This window comes from Culex pipiens, chromosome 3 (genome assembly GCF_016801865.2).
Source record: "Culex pipiens pallens isolate TS chromosome 3, TS_CPP_V2, whole genome shotgun sequence".
Lineage (NCBI taxonomy): Eukaryota > Metazoa > Arthropoda > Insecta > Diptera > Culicidae > Culex > Culex pipiens.
Genome location: NC_068939.1, coordinates 5,043,702 through 5,061,211, shown reverse-complemented (window position 1 = coordinate 5,061,211; position 17,510 = coordinate 5,043,702). Strand labels below are relative to the sequence as shown.

Sequence of the window (17,510 nt, the reverse complement as noted above, 5' to 3'; positions counted from 1 at the left end):
TTTGAAAACTTTTTCTTACTCTTGTCAATTCCATAGTTATAAGTAATAATTTTTCGATTGAATTACGATGTAAAACACAGCTGAAAGGAACACCAAAACTCTGTTATATACCTAAATGAACTCATTGTATCTTGGATTATTCACAAATAAAACCGAATTGAATTGAATTGAATAATTGCAAAAATGTCCTGCTGTTATTTTTTTTAAATAAGAAGAGTTGTTGAACAGATATGCGTTTTTGAAAAATACGATGCACCAGAAACATCAAACGTGTGTTTATCACCATAAAAAATAATAAAATAAAAATCTCATGAAATCGGTCAATTTGGTAGAGAATTACTCAGCGAGTAAACAGCCAAAAAATGCTTATTAGTCAAACGCGTATTGTTATGCCCATGAACGCAAAAACTGCTCACGACGCAAAAGTCAGCGACGTTGACAAAAAATTTGTCATCTCCATTCACTGAATCGCGAAACCGTGACATCAGCTGGTTGAGCAGCTGCAATGCGTGGCAGTAGTCGGCCAACGTTCATTCGACGTTGCACGCACACATATATAGAAACAAGTTTTTACACAAAATGTTTGTATTTATGCGTGGAAATGTAATTTTGAATATAAATTATGGTTGTTTAAAGTGTTTTTCACAGTTTGGAACCACTCAATTGTTTAAAAATAGTCAAAATATTGTTTAAAGAGGATTTTACGAGTCAGTCATAAGACACGCATTGAGTGAGTGTAGGTCATTTTTTCACGTCTCTCATTCTCCAGCATCCGGAACGAGTCAGGCGGCAGTGGTTGAACAGACACAGTAGGCTTAAAGTCACAAGCTAGAAGTGAACTGAAACTTTGGTTTGCTTCATGTGTACGCTGTTAAACTTTTTGCAGGCCTGCTCACGAGGTAAACTAATCATAATTGTATGCATATAGGACATTTTTTGAGAGCATACTAGACGCATATTTATATTAACAATTTCGACATAAAAATAGAATTCAGCGCCGCAATTGATCGCCGCAGAGAGAAATCGTTGCAGTGCAATGTTAGACGTGTTATGGAAACGAAAAATGTTGACATTTTTTCACGATTCAAACACACATACACCAGTACAGCGGACTCTCTCTGTGTCGATATTGAAGAGACCGTCGAGAGCGATTGGTATCAAATTATAGAACGAAAAATCAAAGCATGCTATTTTAAGGGACTGAAAAATTAATTGACAGGTGGAGGTATTTTGGTCTTTTTACGATCGCCTTTGTCTAATTCTAACTTCTAACTTCTAACTTATTCCTCGTTTGATTCAATTTAGTGTTTTTTAGAAATAAAACAAGCAGAAAACCATTGCACTAAGCCCCTACATCCGAGCAGACCTTTTTGATAGTCACTTGCAGTAAAAAATTAGTAGATACCGTTTTGTACATTTGTATATTTGAACCTATGGTTGATGGAGTGTCTGAAACTGGTCAACTGTATGGTGTTTGCTTTAGTATACTTATATCCAACCAAGTTATTGTATGAGTGAAAATTATAAAATAAAAAAAACCGCCAAGCAATATCAAACAGTTACTGATGTACAAAAACAACATACCCGCCCTCCCTCTCTGAACCACCTGCCCCACCTTTCCCCCAAAACACCACACCCCTGGTCAAAAAAACCATCCATTCGAATTGGACCATTTTGCAGGACCGCGTCACTTGCATCAAGAAGTTCCGATGAGTCCAAGGGCAGGCGCGTGTTTGGATCGCTGCTGCGTAGGCACACTAGCTTCGGGGCTCCCGATTCCGCCCGTGGCGGATCTTCCTCTTCTACTTGTACCAATACTACTACTACTACTACCACCACCACCACCATCACTAATAGTAACAATTGCACGGTACCACCTAGTCCGCAAGAGAATAACGAATCTTAAAGGATCTGACCTACACCTAGGTTGAAAAATGTGTGAGAAATCGAGACCAATTTTACCACCCACACCGTCACCACCAACAAGCTAAAACCATGCACACATTCTCTGCTGGCAGGGCTCTCTCTTGAAAATTTACATGTAATAATATCTATGCGAATGGCGCAAGACACGATAATCTCCATTTACTGTGTAATATTTAGTACTACTAAAAGCAAGCTCACTAATTCAGTTTAGTTAAACGTCACTTGAGATGTAACTCTAGCATTATATATCTGAGAGATAGTAGAGGAGACAGCGGATGCAAATAAGTATAGCAAAATAAAACATTAAATTGTGCTAACGACCACAAACAAAATGGAACAAATGCGCTACTTTTAGTAGATTTGCACCAAACTAGACTTAACAATGCAAAAAAAAAACATGCAAACACACTTATCAAGCAAACCACATTTATACACGTAAAACGAGCTGTGCAGCAGAATTTCTCCTCGCGAAAAGAAATAAAAACTCACTTACCGCGTGCTCTCTTCCTCACAATTACTTATTAGCGATATTACTTACAAACGTAAACAAACAACTCAATCAATATTACCACTTTTTATACTCGCTTGTTTGCATTTTTTGTTTTCGATTAATTTAGCTCTCTAAACATCGTTTCGATTATTCTCATTTTGGTTAGTGGACAAATAATACCGCATAATAAAAAAGAAACAGGACACTTTATAATCTCGTGTACTCATATCAAATATAAAACCGGAATTCAAGTGTAACGCGACCAACAAACTCGCGAAAGGGATTCAATGTACACAAACGCATTCATTCGCACACCTCTGTCATGAATCATGTGTTCTTTTTGTGTTCTTTTGTTGTTGTTTTCATTTGGGACGAAATAAACTTGCAAATGTATCTACAAAACAGAACCAAACATATCGTTATTGTTTTCTCATTCATCAAAAACATATCATCATGGCCGTCTGAATCGAACATATTTCGTCTTCTAATAGTCTAATATACTCTAAATCGCTTCTAATCATAAACTTCCTTTTCATTAATATTTGTTACGTGTAGTGTAAGTCGTCATTTTAACTAAAAAAAAAAGCTAATTTTAAGTATTCATTACTCACTCAGTAAGTGCTGCATTGCTGCTGCATGTTTTCTCGTCTAAATTGTGCACCCTCGACGATGATTAGTTCCTCGAAAATTGTTTAAGTATAGTCAGTAGTAGTTTTGGTTTGACACTACCCCTCCCCTCTCTCCTTCTGTCTGTGTTTTAGCTGTTGATTGTTGCTGCTTGTTTATCTGTTATCCGAAACGTATTCCAAAGTATGTGTTGTGGCTGTGTTTGTGAATATTAATAGCTTAGAGTGTTCGTTTTTTTTTAGTGTAGACAACCTAGATTGATTTTGTTATTATTATATCCCAGTATGTTTCCACGAGCCGAAACCAACGAAAAATGAAAAAAATGATGTTTTGAATGCACCTCAATTGGACCTCCTACCCTCACCCTTCGCGGAACAATGTGTAAACTAGAACGATCCACCATGCGCTGTTAATTCTCTTTCAATGTTGCTGAAATGTTTACAGGGAATCGTTTTCTTTGGTCTACCTCTAGTTTTGTTTTATTTACTTCAATAAGATACTTTAGATGGGGTATCCAATTAAACATTTTTTTTATAATACTCTGAAACAAATCATGGTAATTTTAACCCTTCTGCAGTTTTTTATGGGTCTTATAAACAAAATATTAATTTTTTGCTTGAGTCAGGGGTATTCAAAAATACCTAAAAAGCAAAAACAAAATTGTTTATTGGACCGTTTAAAAAAACTATAGATCTGGAAATGTGGACGGTTGCGTGTTAAAAAAGATGTAGAATTACCACAAAAAAGTGGAAACTTACTTGTGTTTATGTGTAAGCCACTTTTCCTTAGAAATTAACGCAAATTTACAGGTAAAAAAATATTATGGCGAAACATGTTTCAATTACAGTCAACTCTCTGGCTGTCGATCTTCTCGATATCAATAATTCTCCATCTATCGATGAATTCTTCAGTCCCTTCAATCTGCGATATTTTCCCTTGCTTGAAGGATCTCTTCCTCGACGGTCCCTTGGATTCTGTTTGCTTTAAAAATCTCTTCCGGTTGTCAATAATTTCACTTTCTCATGGCTTGCCTAGACATTTTTCTTGGCAAAACGTAGCCTTGAAGGGTGTTTGACATTAGTTTGTTTTTGTTTGATGGACGTTGCCATGATTCTCTCCCATAGCTGGGTATGAAGAAAAAAATATTTTCAATCGAGTCTTCATTTTGCATCGTTCTGTAAACTGACGATACTCTTCCTCGACGGCCCCTTGGATATTGACAACCAGAGAGTCGACTGTAACACCTTTCTTATGTGTCATTTGAATTTTGCTTTATAAATTCAGTTGATAATTTAAAAAAAAAATATACCGCAAAATTTCTCGTTATCTTAAATTTCACTTTATATTTATATAAATTACAATTTTTGACTACGAAAACGACACAAACAGTTTTTTAACAAAAAAAAAACATCCGAGATTTCTAGTGGGTTTACTCAACTTAATGATTTTGTGACAGCTTGTAATATAAAATTTCTAGGGAAAAAATAGTAGAGACGTTATCGGGTCTATTTGACTCAGAGAGATTCAGCAGTTACAGTTAAAATACGGTGTTTTGTGAAAAAATAATATTTTGCGAAAATTTTAGTTTTTACAAGACAAAATTGAATTACTGCATTTTAACCTTTAACAAAATTAACCTTGACAACGTTGATGAGCTGCTCATTGAATTATTGTCCAGACTGGAACAACCTTAATCCATGGAAAAAACCTCGTGGTACGGTTTTGGGTCGTTGAGATAAACTGTGATCTCAAAAAGCCAAAAAGCTGAACTGAAAACATCTAACTAAGATGGTGGCCAATTTGGGGTCCATGAACTTTTGAAAATATTCATTTGTAATATAAAATGCAATCAACAACTTATTTTTTCAATTATGGGAATGCAGATTTTGAGTTTGATATTAAAAAAAAGAAAATAAAAAAAATTGTTTTATGATTTGCTAAGGTGTTAAGAAAAATCAAAGGGCTGCTTATTTCAGAAAAATATAAACTACAAAAAAAAATTGTTGATAAAATTTATTTTGCAATTTACTTTTATTTAATTAATTTTTATTTACAATTAAATAAGAAAACAAAATGGTTAATAAACTTCTTATGTTTGAAAGAATGTTTGAAACTCACAACATTTTGTATTTTTCGTAGCGTATTTGAAAAAAATAATCTCATATTATTTTTATGCTTTTATTTATCATTCCAATGTTTTGCACTTTTAATTTTTTCTTCACTCCTCTCCAGATCTAATGTTTTTTGTTGGTGAAAAAAGCTGATGGTACCAATGATATATGGAAGAATTTTTGAAAGACTTTTTTGATGAGTTGTAAAGTTGTATGATCTGGCAACTTTTTTATAAGAGGTTTAAAACTCAATTATTTTATATAAAAGAAAAATCATGACCAGATGAATTCAAATCTAGAGTTTTCTTTTTGAAAAGATCCTATAAGCTATTGTGTTTCATAACTGCAGTTTTTTTTTTTTTTTGAAAATGTCCAATAAACCAAATTTTAAGTTTTTGCTTTTTGGTTGTTTTTCAATACCCTTACTCAAGGCGGTTTCAAAAATATCCCAAAAATCAAAAACTGGAAATTTGGTTTATTGGACCTTTAAAAAAAACTCCAAAAATGTTTATAGGACCTTTAAAACAATTCTGGAAATACAGTCCAGACTCGATTATCCGAAGGCCTTAGAAAAAAATCACTTCGGATAATCTAAACACGTAAAAAATATGTTGTTGTCTTATTTTGATTGTAGAGCTTAATTATGTCCCCTAAACTACGCTAAAGTGAATTTTTAGAATGTTTAAATTGAAAATGGTGGTGATGAAATATTGAAAAAAAAAAACATTTTGTAATTTAATAGACAATCAGCTAATCAAATTGGACAAACATGAGGTCGCAGAACCCGAATTTGATAGTAAAAGCAAGAAAATTAAAAAAATACGAAAAAAATGTGTTTGTACAATGTACACGATTCGGTTATGCGAATTTCCATACAAAACTTCGGATAATCGAGTCTGGACTGTACCATCTTTTAATAAATCATTTGATAGGTTATTGGTAGACCCTTCTCAAGATTTATATAAGTTATTAATTCTGACCCTTGCAATGTGAGCAAGGCAAGATCAAGTGAAAAAACCTATACCTTTCTTTAGTAAGAAAGGCAAAAAGTATATAACTTTATTTTTCTTCAAATTTGATCAAACTTCAAATATCACAAATTTCTTCGACTATCTGCACGCGTCAATTTTTCAACTTTACGGCAAAACTCCCCTCACTAATACTTTAGCTACATCTCTAACTCTCCTCCTACCACCTTTGCTTCTATTAACTCTGATAGAACCAACACCCTCGCTCTCTTTCTAACAAACTTCTCTGCGCTACTACCAAAAACCACTAGCAAATCAGTAGAAATTCCAAGTCTCGTAGGAAAGTAACCAAAACCATCCGTTTAATTTCCGTTTCTCTTTATGATTTATCCCAACCAACTATTTCCAGAACCGTGGACGGTAAAGACAAAGGTAAGAAGAAAAAGGGTCTATTTTAAGGAGCGTGCGCACGCGCTCGTGAGAACAATCAGAACACAGAACAACGTTGTTGTTGCGTGATGACCCTTAAAAATTCCTACACAACAACAACTACTACTACCGATGCTGCAGCTGCAGACGTCCCAGACGACCTCTTCTTCTACTTCTTCTTCCGCGTCGTAAAGTTGTACACAAACACACACACAGACACAAAGACAACACAAAAATCTATCCATTGCTACGCAACGCTATTGTTCTGTCTGTCGCTGCTCTTACTACTACATTCAAAGAAATCGCTTCGGTTTTTTATACTAGTATAAAAGAAACAGTTTTAAGCGTGCGTGTATTGGTGACATTGCAAGCGATAGAGACAAACACATACACGAACACACACACTCACACAGCGATTTGCGTTCAGGAGAACAATCGACAAAGACGATAAAAGGTTTACTGGAGAATTTCACAGTATATAACTAAAAATATAAATAGGACAGAGAGGTATATAGTAATAGTTTGTAGGCTAAACAAGAGTAAACATAACAACAACAACAGTAGATATGTAATTCCATAGTGTATTAGAATTTATCGTTTTAAGGCGCCGCGCAGCAGAATTTTCTCTCTCGCTTTCACTCGAGAAACAATGCGTAGTGAAAGAGTGCATAGTTTTTGCTTTCAATTGTGTTCCGAAAAAATAATATTATGTGTAAGAAAGATTTTCTTCGTGTACCGCGATGAATTTGTAACGATTTTATTTACATTGGCGAAATAAAAAAAACGGAAATGGTTTTATGGCAACACTGCTAAACGCACAGCTTACTTTGTTCACGAAAATTCGCATGTCAACGTAAAATTACACGGAACACTTGCAATTTATTACGAGCGCAATCGAACCATATAGAAAACGGAATAAATGCTAAAATGATACGAAAAGAAAAAAAACATCAAGCAAAAATGTAATTGTTAAAAGGATATGCCATATATATATTTAGAGTATGTATATTTATTAAATTATTTTATTTTTTAAAAAGTTTATTTTTATAAAATAAAGTTTTTTAAAACTTTTTTATACACCCAAAAAAGAGAATACACTCACGCAAAAATAGCCACACAAACCGACACCTGACAGCGATGCAATTTTTTCGCGGCGTGCGCAGCAAAAATAATTGATTTTTTTAAATTATAAAACAAAAAAATAGTGACACTTCACAGACAAACGTCTGTGTTTGTGTCACCGAACAAAAAGAGGTTTTGAAAAATCGCAGCTACAGTAGTTTTGCATAAGCTTGCACAGAGTAAATTTAGACACGCATAACACCACAGTTAAAAAGTTGTAGGGCGACGAGTTTTAAATTTGAAGATGGAAAACTAAATGTTTTAAATGTAATTTTACCTTAATTTATAAAACATAAAATTACACAATAAAGATGTTTTTTTTTTTCTTTGACTAAGCAAAATTACATTATGGAGTTGAAATATTCGTCTTTTTCCATGTAATGTTATTTGTTTTACATTATTTTAGGTATAATTACATTAAAACAATGTAAATTTACATTATCAAGTTTTCAACTCGCAGTTTTACTTTTTTTTGACTGTGCAGAAATCAGAACAGGTTCAAATCACACAAACACTTCAGAGTTTCGCAGCAGTACAGTTTTAAGGCAGGTCAGAATTGCAATTTTATCATCGATTTCAATAGAGTGCAAGTGCACACATAATAGACGTAGATGACGACAGAGTTTAGTCAAAACTTTTAACGAATCGTAGCCGAGATGAACTATATACATTGCATCAGGAATATGTAACGGAATCGTGAAGCAATTTGTGACATTGGTTAAGAACTCACAAAACCGTTTTAAACGCAAAGGTGGAAGGGGCTTAGCCAAAGGATGTTTAAATTTTTGAAAGGTAACAAGCGGTTGAACATTTTTGAGTGCACACGCGTAATGATGTGGTGTGCAGTTGTGAAATTTTTTATTCACAAAAAAAATCGAGCACTTTTTCCTTACTCAAACTAAAGTTACATGTCTTTCCTGTCCTTAGAAATAAAATCAACTAAAGTAAAACAACGAAAAATAAAACATTTCCAACTCGCTGTCGACTGATCTAGTTGTCCGTGATCATTAGAAATTCTCTCCCAAGCGGGTTTTAAACAATCTGCACAACAACAAAACTCGATATTCGATGCATTAGCCAACTTTTATTTTTTTGCCTCTCAGTAGTTCCAAACATAAGAAATAAATAAAAGCAGTTTTTTCTTGTATTATCAATTGGGCTTGAATGAATTCACTTTATCGTAACCTGTACAGAAGATATCCCATATATATATTGAATGATTATAAACAAGAAAACAAAAAAAAAACATTTAAAAAATTCTAGTATCCTAAAAGCATCTAAACGTTAAGGAAAGTGTATGACAGAATGAAATATATTTAATACTGGTCGCAAAACACACATTCAAGAAAATCCCCCACAACCACAAATACTTATAAAAATTTATATTTAATGGGCAAAAATCGAGAGAAAATAAAACAAAAATATATCTTGAGACTGATACACTACATTGCTCAAAAGATTCAATAGTCGCTCCTTATTATTTTTGGCACAATACTAAACGAAAAATAATCAACAGTTTCCGCAAATCACACCCAAGTCGCTCTCCAGCGTTTACTTATGGTACATACCGGCCTACTTTGCAGTTCTCTCATTGCTCGTTCGTGAAAGAGTCGCGAGAGAGCAAATTTGAGAGAGAAAAGTCCAAATATGCAATTTTATCGGAGAGCAATTTTGATTTCTCTGTTAAAGTTGAGCAAAAAAACACAAATTCATTCCTTTTTTGAGAGTTGAAGTTGTGATTTTTTCCCTACGCTTCTCTCTCTCTCTTTCCCAAAAAAAAATTGCGACGAATAGTGGAGAAAATGGGAAAAAACAGGCGAAATTTTTCTCTCTTGTAGTGAGGTACACTTATTAAAACGAAATTGCAAGCAAAAAAAAACGGAAACTTTAAAAATCAAGCTAGGTATCAGTCTGTAGCGTTCGAAGCGAATCACAAACACACACAATGAAAATGATAAAGAGCAAATCCAATGATAGTGAACAGCAAACTCAAAACTAAAGTTGTCGCGTTGCGCCAATAGTGGCGCAAACGCCGCAATGGAAAAGGAAAAGGCAACAAGCGGAGATACCCAACCTTTCAGTAATTCTAATAAATCAAGAAAAATATTTAAAAACAAAAAAAGTTCAAATAAATTTGAAATGCTTGAAAAACATACGTCCTCACTCTATTTGATTCCGAAAATTCCCGAGAGATGGCGAGTTCCGCTTGGTTAATCGATATCACATTTGGCACACACACGATTTATTCTAATATCTTATCACAAGCGCGAGGTTTTATCGAAAGGGCCAAGATAACGATCCGAAGCTGCGTCGCGACGAAAGTAGACACTTTCGATTTCAGTTCCGTTCCGATCGCGTGCCGTGGTTAACATGTGGTGAAATATTTTTGCCCCAACATTTTCGTGTAGCTAAATTTGATGGATCATCGTGATTAGTGATTAATTTGGGAAAATGTCTGCCGCAATCATAGTTCCGCTGATTATATTCCTGCTGATTCTTGTCTGGATGTCTGTGGTAAGTTTAGTGGGAGGAATAAACTGTGGAAAAAATTAAGCTGCTTTTAATTTTTTATACAGTATAAAAACAATACTAGCAACAATTAAAATAAATATACTGCGATATTTTTGAAAGATTATCAGGAATGTGTCTTAAGAATTTCGAAACATTAACAATTATCTATCTATATCTTATCAAAATTATCAAAGGAATGGACTGATAACGATCTGTTCCTGCCATTTCCTGACGAATAGTCTGCTTATTTTTAGATTTGAGTTCCGCGGTGAAAAAGAAGGGCCATATCGTGTGATAATTATTTTTAAAATATTTAAAAAAAAACGTTACTTAATCCACCTTTAGGTGGTTGGTGCCTTCCTCACAATCATAAAGTCAATACATTCAGTAAAAATAGCAACATTCCCCCTTAACATGTTTAACAAATCAACTTTATTACTCATTTCTTTTGATAGGGCTCGCAGACCTTCAATATTTCTGGCTCATCGGCAAGGTCTGATAAAAAACCTATCCAACGATAGTTCACATGGAAAATTCAGACAATATTTCTATCGCAATATCTGAAATCCGGCCACCTCAAAGTGTTGAAATAACACTTAACTGCCGTTCTACGCATAATTGTCCCATGTTAAAAAAAAGTGCAACTGAGAAAAACGCGATTGACATTTTTCGATCGATTTCTGTGATTCTACGCATAATTGTCTCGTGGGTTCTTATTCATCCTATGTGTCCCCAATCGCCCCAGTTAGTAGTTTATCACTCTTATTTATGATCCTCTTGCTATACAGTATGTAAACAATACTGAATGCTTCGTATAACTAATGATTCCGTGAAAGAAAATACTTGGTGGGACAATTATGCGTAAAAGTACAACGATGGGACAAACAGACTTGGTGTTGTTTTCAATGAGTTTCCAAACAAAGTACTAGATTTTATGGGTTTTTCGAAAAGTATACGACAAACTAAACATAAAAATGTCAAAAGGTCAAAATCGCCAAAAAATGACATGGGACAATTATGCTTAGAACGGCAGTTAAGTCTTAATAACTTTTGATAGGGTTGTCATTTGGAAGGTCTTTCGATTATCCAACTAACGACTGGTCGCATGATGGACCCGGACATCATTTTCGTTGAAATATCTAAGATCCGGCCTCCAAAAAGTGTATTAATAACACTTAATTTCTGATAACTTTTGATAGGGCTGTCAGATCTTTAATGTTTGGGCTTATTGGAAACGTCTTTTTAATACCTTTCTGAAAATGTGTAACATGATAGGTTTTCTTGCAAAAAACACCTTTTTTACAATCTTCCGGATATACGCCAAAATCGTTTTTTTAGCATAACTTTTGAAGTACTTAACTAAACTTGCTGATTTTAAATAAAGACCTATGGGACCCCAAGATGGATCTAATGTGACTCATACGGTCAAAATCCGTTCATCCAGCCCGGAGATAATCGAGTGACATTTTTTTTGTCCACCCACCTACACACATCCACACAGTCATTTCGAGCCAAACATTTCATTAGGGCACAAAACCAAAACGTAAACATTCGGGATTATTCCACTATTCCATTCATTAGTACACTCCCTACATGCCCTCCAAGAATCAGATTGATAGCAAACAATTTACCATTGAAAAAATCAAAAACACAAAAGGGCACATAACAATTTTCACTCCAAACCAAAAAAAATGTTAATATGTGCCCTTTTGTTTTTCGTTAGTTTTTAGTAGTTGTGGAACTTTTTGTGCTATAAAATGAACTTTTCATACATTCTTAACACTAATTCACTTCAAAACAAAGTTTGGTTTACTTTTCACCAAGCATTTCTGAAGAAAAAAACTTCTTTGAAATACAATATTTAATACGGTCTCGCGGCTGCTGTTCAGTACTCTTTTGAAGAATTTTTATGTTTCACGTACCTTATTTACACTATTTAATCACAAAACTTCACCAATTATCAAAATTTCTACTGAATTCCTCATTATTCCTAACTAAACAAAAGGGCCCGTAAACATCATTCCAAACAACAATGCGGTGACAGCGCTTTAGTGCCCTTTCAGCTCTCTTCGAAATTGCTTTTAGAAAGGGCCCATTATGAACAACAGTCGGAAAGTTAAAAGGGCCTAATAACGAGATTTTCTTAATTTATGAGTTTTATTGCGAAAATCGACAAAAATTAAGAAGAATTAAAGCAGAGTTCAGGATAATGATGTAATTTATCGAATCATCAGTTAAAATGCCATCAGTCAAGCTTCTTTTTTAAATAGGAATTGAAACAAGTTGCCCACTTTTTGCAAGCGATTTTCTCGAATGGCGGTTTTTGGTTTTGTGCCCTAATGAAATGTTTGGCTCGATTTGCTCAGAATATGATTCTGAGTCGATATGTATACGTGAAGGTGAGTCTACGAGGTCAAAATAATAAGTTCATTTTTCGAGTGATTTTATAGCCTTTCCTCAGTAAGGTGAGGAAGGCAAAAAGATTCAAATCTTGTTTCAGGATGCATTAATCATGTTTTTTGTAGATGCATTTTAAATATCGTTTTTTTTTGGTTTTTGGAATGTATGTAACTAATCCAATCTACTCCCTCATTTCAAATCACCCAGTTTTCGTTCCCTAGCTGATGATGAGCCAAATTGATAGAACACTGAAAGTTCCGCCTTTTTGTGTCTATTTTAGATAATTAATGTGAGGAAGGCTCCAACCACCTAAAGGTGGATTAAGTAACGTTTTTGATTTGCTTTCATTTTTTTGGGTAAGAATTCAAAATTCTGGAAAAGTCGGAAAAAGTCGGGAATATAAAAAATGGGATTTGAATGGCCTGTAGATCGAGAATACGACTATCTTTATCTTCTATCGACACATAAAGACTTACGATCGAAAAAAAGATAAGAACTAAGTAAGAAATTGTTTAATAACTAAAATTCTAATTATATAGCACAGTCGACTGGATTACAAAATGTTATGTAAAATATTTTTTTAAAAATACTTGACAAATCACACAAATCACGCTTTTTGGGTGTTTTTGAAAACGCCTTGAGTCAGGGGTATCAAAAAACGAATCTATGACATTTCCCCGAAACCCATATAACCGAAGGGACATTTCCCCGAATGCCAATTCCCCGAAAAGACACTTCTCCTAATAGCAATTTCCCCGAATTCCAATTACCCGAATTTTCCGTTTCCCCTAATCGTGCATCCGGTAACCCTGTGTTGTAGAATTCGACAACATGGAAATGTTTCCAAAATCGTCAACATTTTTTTTTTCGATTTTGAGCAACAATGTTATCGACAATGTTTGAAAACATTTGCAGTGAAAGCGAGAAAAATGTTGACGATTTTGGAAACATTTCCATGTTGTCGAATTCTACAACACAGGGTTACCGGATGCACGATTAGGGGAAACGGAAAATTCGGGTAATTGGAATTCGGGGAAATGACTATTAGGGAAATTAGGATTTGCTTACAGGATTTCTATCCCTGTTCTATTATCCATTCAAATACACTGAAAATTGATTAGCGTAAGTGTCAATTCGGGGAAATGGCATTCGGGGAAGTAGCCGATTAGGGGAAATGATAATCGGGGAAATGGCATTCGGGTATGTGGCTGATTAGGGGAAGTGGTATTCGGGGATGTGGCCAATTAGGGGAAATGATTTTCGGAGAAATAGAATTCGGGGAAATGACATTCGGGGAAGTGAGCTAGACCCTCAAAAAACACCTAAAAAGCAAAAACTGAAAATTTGATTTATTTGACCTTTTCAAAAGAAAAAAAAAACTCCAGAAATATGTTTGCTTTTGCAGTACACGTTTGACAGACGATACAACCGAACGAGAATCCTCACAACTCGTGGTAAGACATTTCTATTCTATAAAAAATCGCATTAAAAAAATAATTCAAACCCTCGTCAGCCGCCGCAACTTCTGCCAACACGGCCATCGTTTACACGATTCCCACCAACCCGCCAACGTCCGAGCACGGCTCTGTCCCGATTATTCCGCACCGATCGCTGTTTGGAACCAGACCGCAACCGTACAACACCACCAACGGTATAGACATTCCCCCTCATTAGTGAGGACGAACTTTGATTGTTTCTTCTTGTTTTATTTCAGATATGCCACCCTCCTACGAAGATGTTACCAAAACGAATACAACTGCAACAACTTGATTGGTGGATGAAACTGTAACTTTTTAATTTATTAACTTAGGGTTAATCGACGCTACGCTAAAAGTTTAAGGTTAAAGGCTGTGATATGTATTTGAATGCATTCTGGTTGGTATTCGTTTAAACAGGCGCCTCAAATATGTAATATGTTAACATAAACAAAAAAAAGGAAAAACTAAGATAAATCACTTCTGCTGCTTGCTCTCGAGCAGATCCTTCAGCTTTGGGCCGTGCCGACCGTACGGATCGTCCGGCAGAAAGAACTCGTCCATGACCCACGTGTATCCGATGACCCGGGTTTTGATGATCTTTTTCCAAGCTGGAATAAAAATTTGGACTTTTAAGTTGATAGAGGTTTGAGTTGAACGCAGCGAACTTACATTCGTTGTCGGTTTGCAGCAGGTCACGGAAGTTGTCGTTGGAAATGACGACACCGTCGAACTTTTCCGCCACGGACAGAATGAGCCGATCGTCGTAGCTCGACGAGTACTGGCCGGGGATGCTTTTCGAGGGTGCGAGCAGGACGTCACCCGCTTTGTACAGCTCGTCGAGCCTCTTTTGGTCCGTGCTTTTGTCCTTCTTTTGCCGGAACTGCGGCACGACCGCTTTGACGTTGTGGCCCATCTGCTTGAAGTGCTGGATGCAGATATCGAGACCTTTTACCGAGAATTCTTTCCCGACGCTGTGACTGGTTTTGAGAGAGTGGGAAAAAATCTTGTTAGGATGTATTTGATTAATTTAAAATAAACGCAGAGTACTTACCCATACGCAACGTTATTTCCGTCGATGACAACCATCCTTTTCGCGGTTCTAACAACATCTTTGGCAGGTTGTAGTGGCGCGTCCTTTTGTGCTGCTTCCGGTTGTTCCGCATGTTTATCCTCGCGGTGCTTCTTACTTCGCTTCCGAGGCGATCGCTGTCTGGCCTCCGCCGGATCTGGATCGTACCCTATAGGGATAAAGTCCAGCAGCTTATTCCGGTCCACCGCCCGTGACAGATCGATCACCTCCGAGCAAAATATGACCGACTGGTCCTCGTTCTTTGGCATTGGAACCGTTGGCTCAATCACGGTGCTTTCGTTGACCTGAATAACGTCGTCGTCCTCGTCCTCTTGTACTGGCATCCTCTCCACGTTTACGATCGCTCGGTTCAGATCTTCCTCGTCATCAGGGATTTCACCCTCCTCGAGCGTTTCCTCCAACAGCTGCACATCGCCGTAGTGACTCACGTACAGCGGAACATCTTTGTTGTCGAATCCCCCGGTTCTGTCCTCGTAGAAACTGGGAATCGCATCCTGGCTAGCACTGGTTCCAACTCCCTCGTCTTCCGAGTCGATCACGGTGATTGTGTCGAACTTGCGCTGAGCTCGTTGCTGGCTGCTCTTCTGCCGTTGGCTGGTTTTGGACGATGTGACCCGTTCCGGTGCGGGTGGCGGCGGAATCGGCGGGTACAGGATCTGGAGCTTGCTGTTGTTGTTGCTGGTGCGCCTGCGATTGCCGAGGATCTGCTTCCGGATCAGTTCGCGATTCTTGGTCAACTGCTTTCGCTGTTTCCTCCCCCTCAAATCGATCACCAGCTTTGGTTTGGTCACTTTCGGCGTGTGACTCCCCTTACGGGGCGTCCTGCCAACGCTCTGGCGCTGCTTTTTATTCCGTGACATCCCTACTGCTCAGCTGAAACAAATCAAAAAGTATCCCAAATGGCATCATCCATGGACGATTCCCCGCCTCCGGCCAATGTCATTATCATTATCAGAGAAATGGCACGTGGTGCGCGATGTGCGCATGTGCCCAGGACACCCTTCAGAATCCCCACGGTTTTGGGTGTCAATCTTTTGTTGCAACCCCACGAAAAGGACGACTCATTTTGTGTTACTCATCTCATCTCAAGGAAAGCGAAAAGTTTCAATGGATTCCGTCTGGCAAAACGTCGTAACCGCGCTGGAAGTTGACCCGGCAGTGGCGGACCAGTGGCTAGCGAAGCTTAAAGAGCAGTACGGCCAACCGGGCAGGCACTACCACAACGAGCAGCAAATGTTGGCCAAAAAGTTGGAACACCTCGCTGGGGCCAGCGTTTGCCTGCAGCTGGCCACGCTCTTTCAGTACTTCCACTTTGATGCTGGCCGAGATTGCGGCGCGGAGAACTGTGATGCCCTCAAGGAATTCCTGGCCAGTGCCAGCGTAGACAATGTAAGGAAGGGGGGCTATTGTAACGTGAGTCGATCGATACAGCTTTGTTTTCATTCTGTGTGTTTCCAGAAAGCCTTGATTAACAACGTCCTGCGACTGCTAGGGGACGCATCGGTGGAAAGTTCCGATTTGCCCGACGATGACGTCGCTTTCTTCCAGGATCTGGACCTGTTGATTCTAGGGTAAGCTTATTCCACTACAAAACTAAACCGAACTAATCCCTCCCATTACACCCAAAGACATCCCCCACAAGAGTACAAAGTGTACACGGAACAGCTGCGCAAGGAATATCCCGAACCCGCTTCCTACAACAAGATGCGGCTGAAGATTCTACAGTCCTTCAGCCGGATTCCGTTCATTTATGCAACGAAGGAATTTGGAGACCGATACGAGCAAACTGCCAGAGCTAACATTGAGAGCGAAATCAAGGAATTGGAAAGCCTGTAATACTTTGTAATGTAACAAGTAATTTAGCACACATGCGTGTGGAGTATGCACTGTTTATCGAATATAGCGAAATAATAAACAATATTGAATTGATTGATAAATATATTGACGTGACCTTGAGAAAGTTGCACTCTTTAAATTGTAGGCGAAAATTGTGAAATTTCCAAAATTTCATTTTCAACTAGATCGGAGAAGGAATCTTGTAAAAACATGTCAGATGTAGATCTTATCACTTACCTAACTCAGTTTTGCTTTCTTCAAACACTCGTTTTCAAATTAAGGCAATCAAAGCAAATTCACAGGTGAAAAGCTTCAAAATACGCAGGGCTAGTTTATTATCAGCGTTAAACCCGCGCGATTGTAAAATTTTAATTTTAGTCCAGGTTCCAGGATTGTTTTCGTTCTTGGTTTCGTTCACCAGCTTGTAAAATGCGTGCCAAAAATTAAGAAATTAATAAACAAACAAGAACTGTCAGAAACCCCGCGCGTTGTTGATCGTTGCTAGGGTGGTTCTGAAAAAAA

General features: G+C 37.1%; 4 protein-coding genes across 8 annotated transcripts in view; 3 read left to right on the top strand and 1 right to left on the bottom strand.

Moving 5' to 3' along the window:
- Positions 1 to 8,385, top strand: part of LOC120422874 (septin-7) — a 50,350-nt gene extending 41,965 nt beyond the window's left edge. For 4 of the 5 annotated variants that reach the window (XM_039586425.2, XM_039586424.2, XM_039586421.2 and 1 more), the window contains one exon: positions 1,681 to 2,830. In XM_039586425.2, coding sequence (XP_039442359.1) covers positions 1,681 to 1,906 — 226 coding nt within the window. In that variant the 3' untranslated portion in view covers positions 1,907 to 2,830. Of the gene's footprint in view, positions 1 to 1,680; positions 2,831 to 6,531 lie in introns of those variants that run through there. The other variant, XM_039586426.2, reaches the window with a different exon arrangement.
- Positions 8,386 to 9,447: 1,062 nt separating this feature from the next.
- LOC120422878 (uncharacterized) lies at positions 9,448 to 14,436 on the top strand. Its single transcript, XM_039586439.2, has 4 exons — positions 9,448 to 10,187; positions 13,990 to 14,038; positions 14,098 to 14,235; positions 14,299 to 14,436. Exons 1-4 carry the CDS (start codon positions 10,125 to 10,127, stop codon positions 14,352 to 14,354), a joined length of 306 nt encoding a protein of 101 aa, XP_039442373.1. The 5' UTR covers positions 9,448 to 10,124; the 3' UTR covers positions 14,355 to 14,436.
- Positions 14,419 to 17,456, bottom strand: LOC120422876 (uncharacterized). The gene is made up of 4 exons (XM_039586435.2): positions 17,226 to 17,456; positions 15,114 to 16,025; positions 14,732 to 15,039; positions 14,419 to 14,670 (listed from the first exon to the last, which is right to left on the bottom strand). The coding sequence occupies exons 2-4, from the start codon at positions 16,010 to 16,012 to the stop codon at positions 14,537 to 14,539; spliced, it is 1,341 nt and encodes a 446-aa protein (XP_039442369.1). The 5' UTR covers positions 16,013 to 16,025; positions 17,226 to 17,456; the 3' UTR covers positions 14,419 to 14,536.
- LOC120422877 (uncharacterized) lies at positions 16,089 to 17,112 on the top strand. The gene is made up of 3 exons (XM_039586437.2): positions 16,089 to 16,541; positions 16,611 to 16,723; positions 16,781 to 17,112. Exons 1-3 carry the CDS (start codon positions 16,089 to 16,091, stop codon positions 16,986 to 16,988), a joined length of 774 nt encoding a protein of 257 aa, XP_039442371.1. The 3' UTR covers positions 16,989 to 17,112.
- Positions 17,457 to 17,510: the final 54 nt, after the last annotated feature.

Bases quoted from the DNA above. Each gene is read 5' to 3' on its own strand.
- LOC120422878 (XM_039586439.2), top strand. From the start codon at position 10,125: ATGTCTGCCGCAATCATAGTTCCGCTGATTATATTCCTGCTGATTCTT. The intron at 14,039-14,097 runs GTAAGACATTTC...AACCCTCGTCAG, and splicing joins GAGAATCCTCACAACTCGTG to CCGCCGCAACTTCTGCCAAC. The intron at 14,236-14,298 runs GTATAGACATTC...GTTTTATTTCAG, and splicing joins ACCGTACAACACCACCAACG to ATATGCCACCCTCCTACGAA.
- LOC120422876 (XM_039586435.2), bottom strand. From the start codon at position 16,012: ATGTCACGGAATAAAAAGCAGCGCCAGAGCGTTGGCAGGACGCCCCGT. The intron at 15,040-15,113 runs GTAAGTACTCTG...TCTCAAAACCAG, and splicing joins GGAAATAACGTTGCGTATGG to TCACAGCGTCGGGAAAGAAT. The intron at 14,671-14,731 runs GTAAGTTCGCTG...TTTTTATTCCAG, and splicing joins GCTGCAAACCGACAACGAAT to CTTGGAAAAAGATCATCAAA.
- LOC120422877 (XM_039586437.2), top strand. From the start codon at position 16,089: ATGTCATTATCATTATCAGAGAAATGGCACGTGGTGCGCGATGTGCGC. The intron at 16,542-16,610 runs GTAAGGAAGGGG...GTGTGTTTCCAG, and splicing joins CCAGTGCCAGCGTAGACAAT to AAAGCCTTGATTAACAACGT. The intron at 16,724-16,780 runs GTAAGCTTATTC...TTACACCCAAAG, and splicing joins CTGGACCTGTTGATTCTAGG to ACATCCCCCACAAGAGTACA.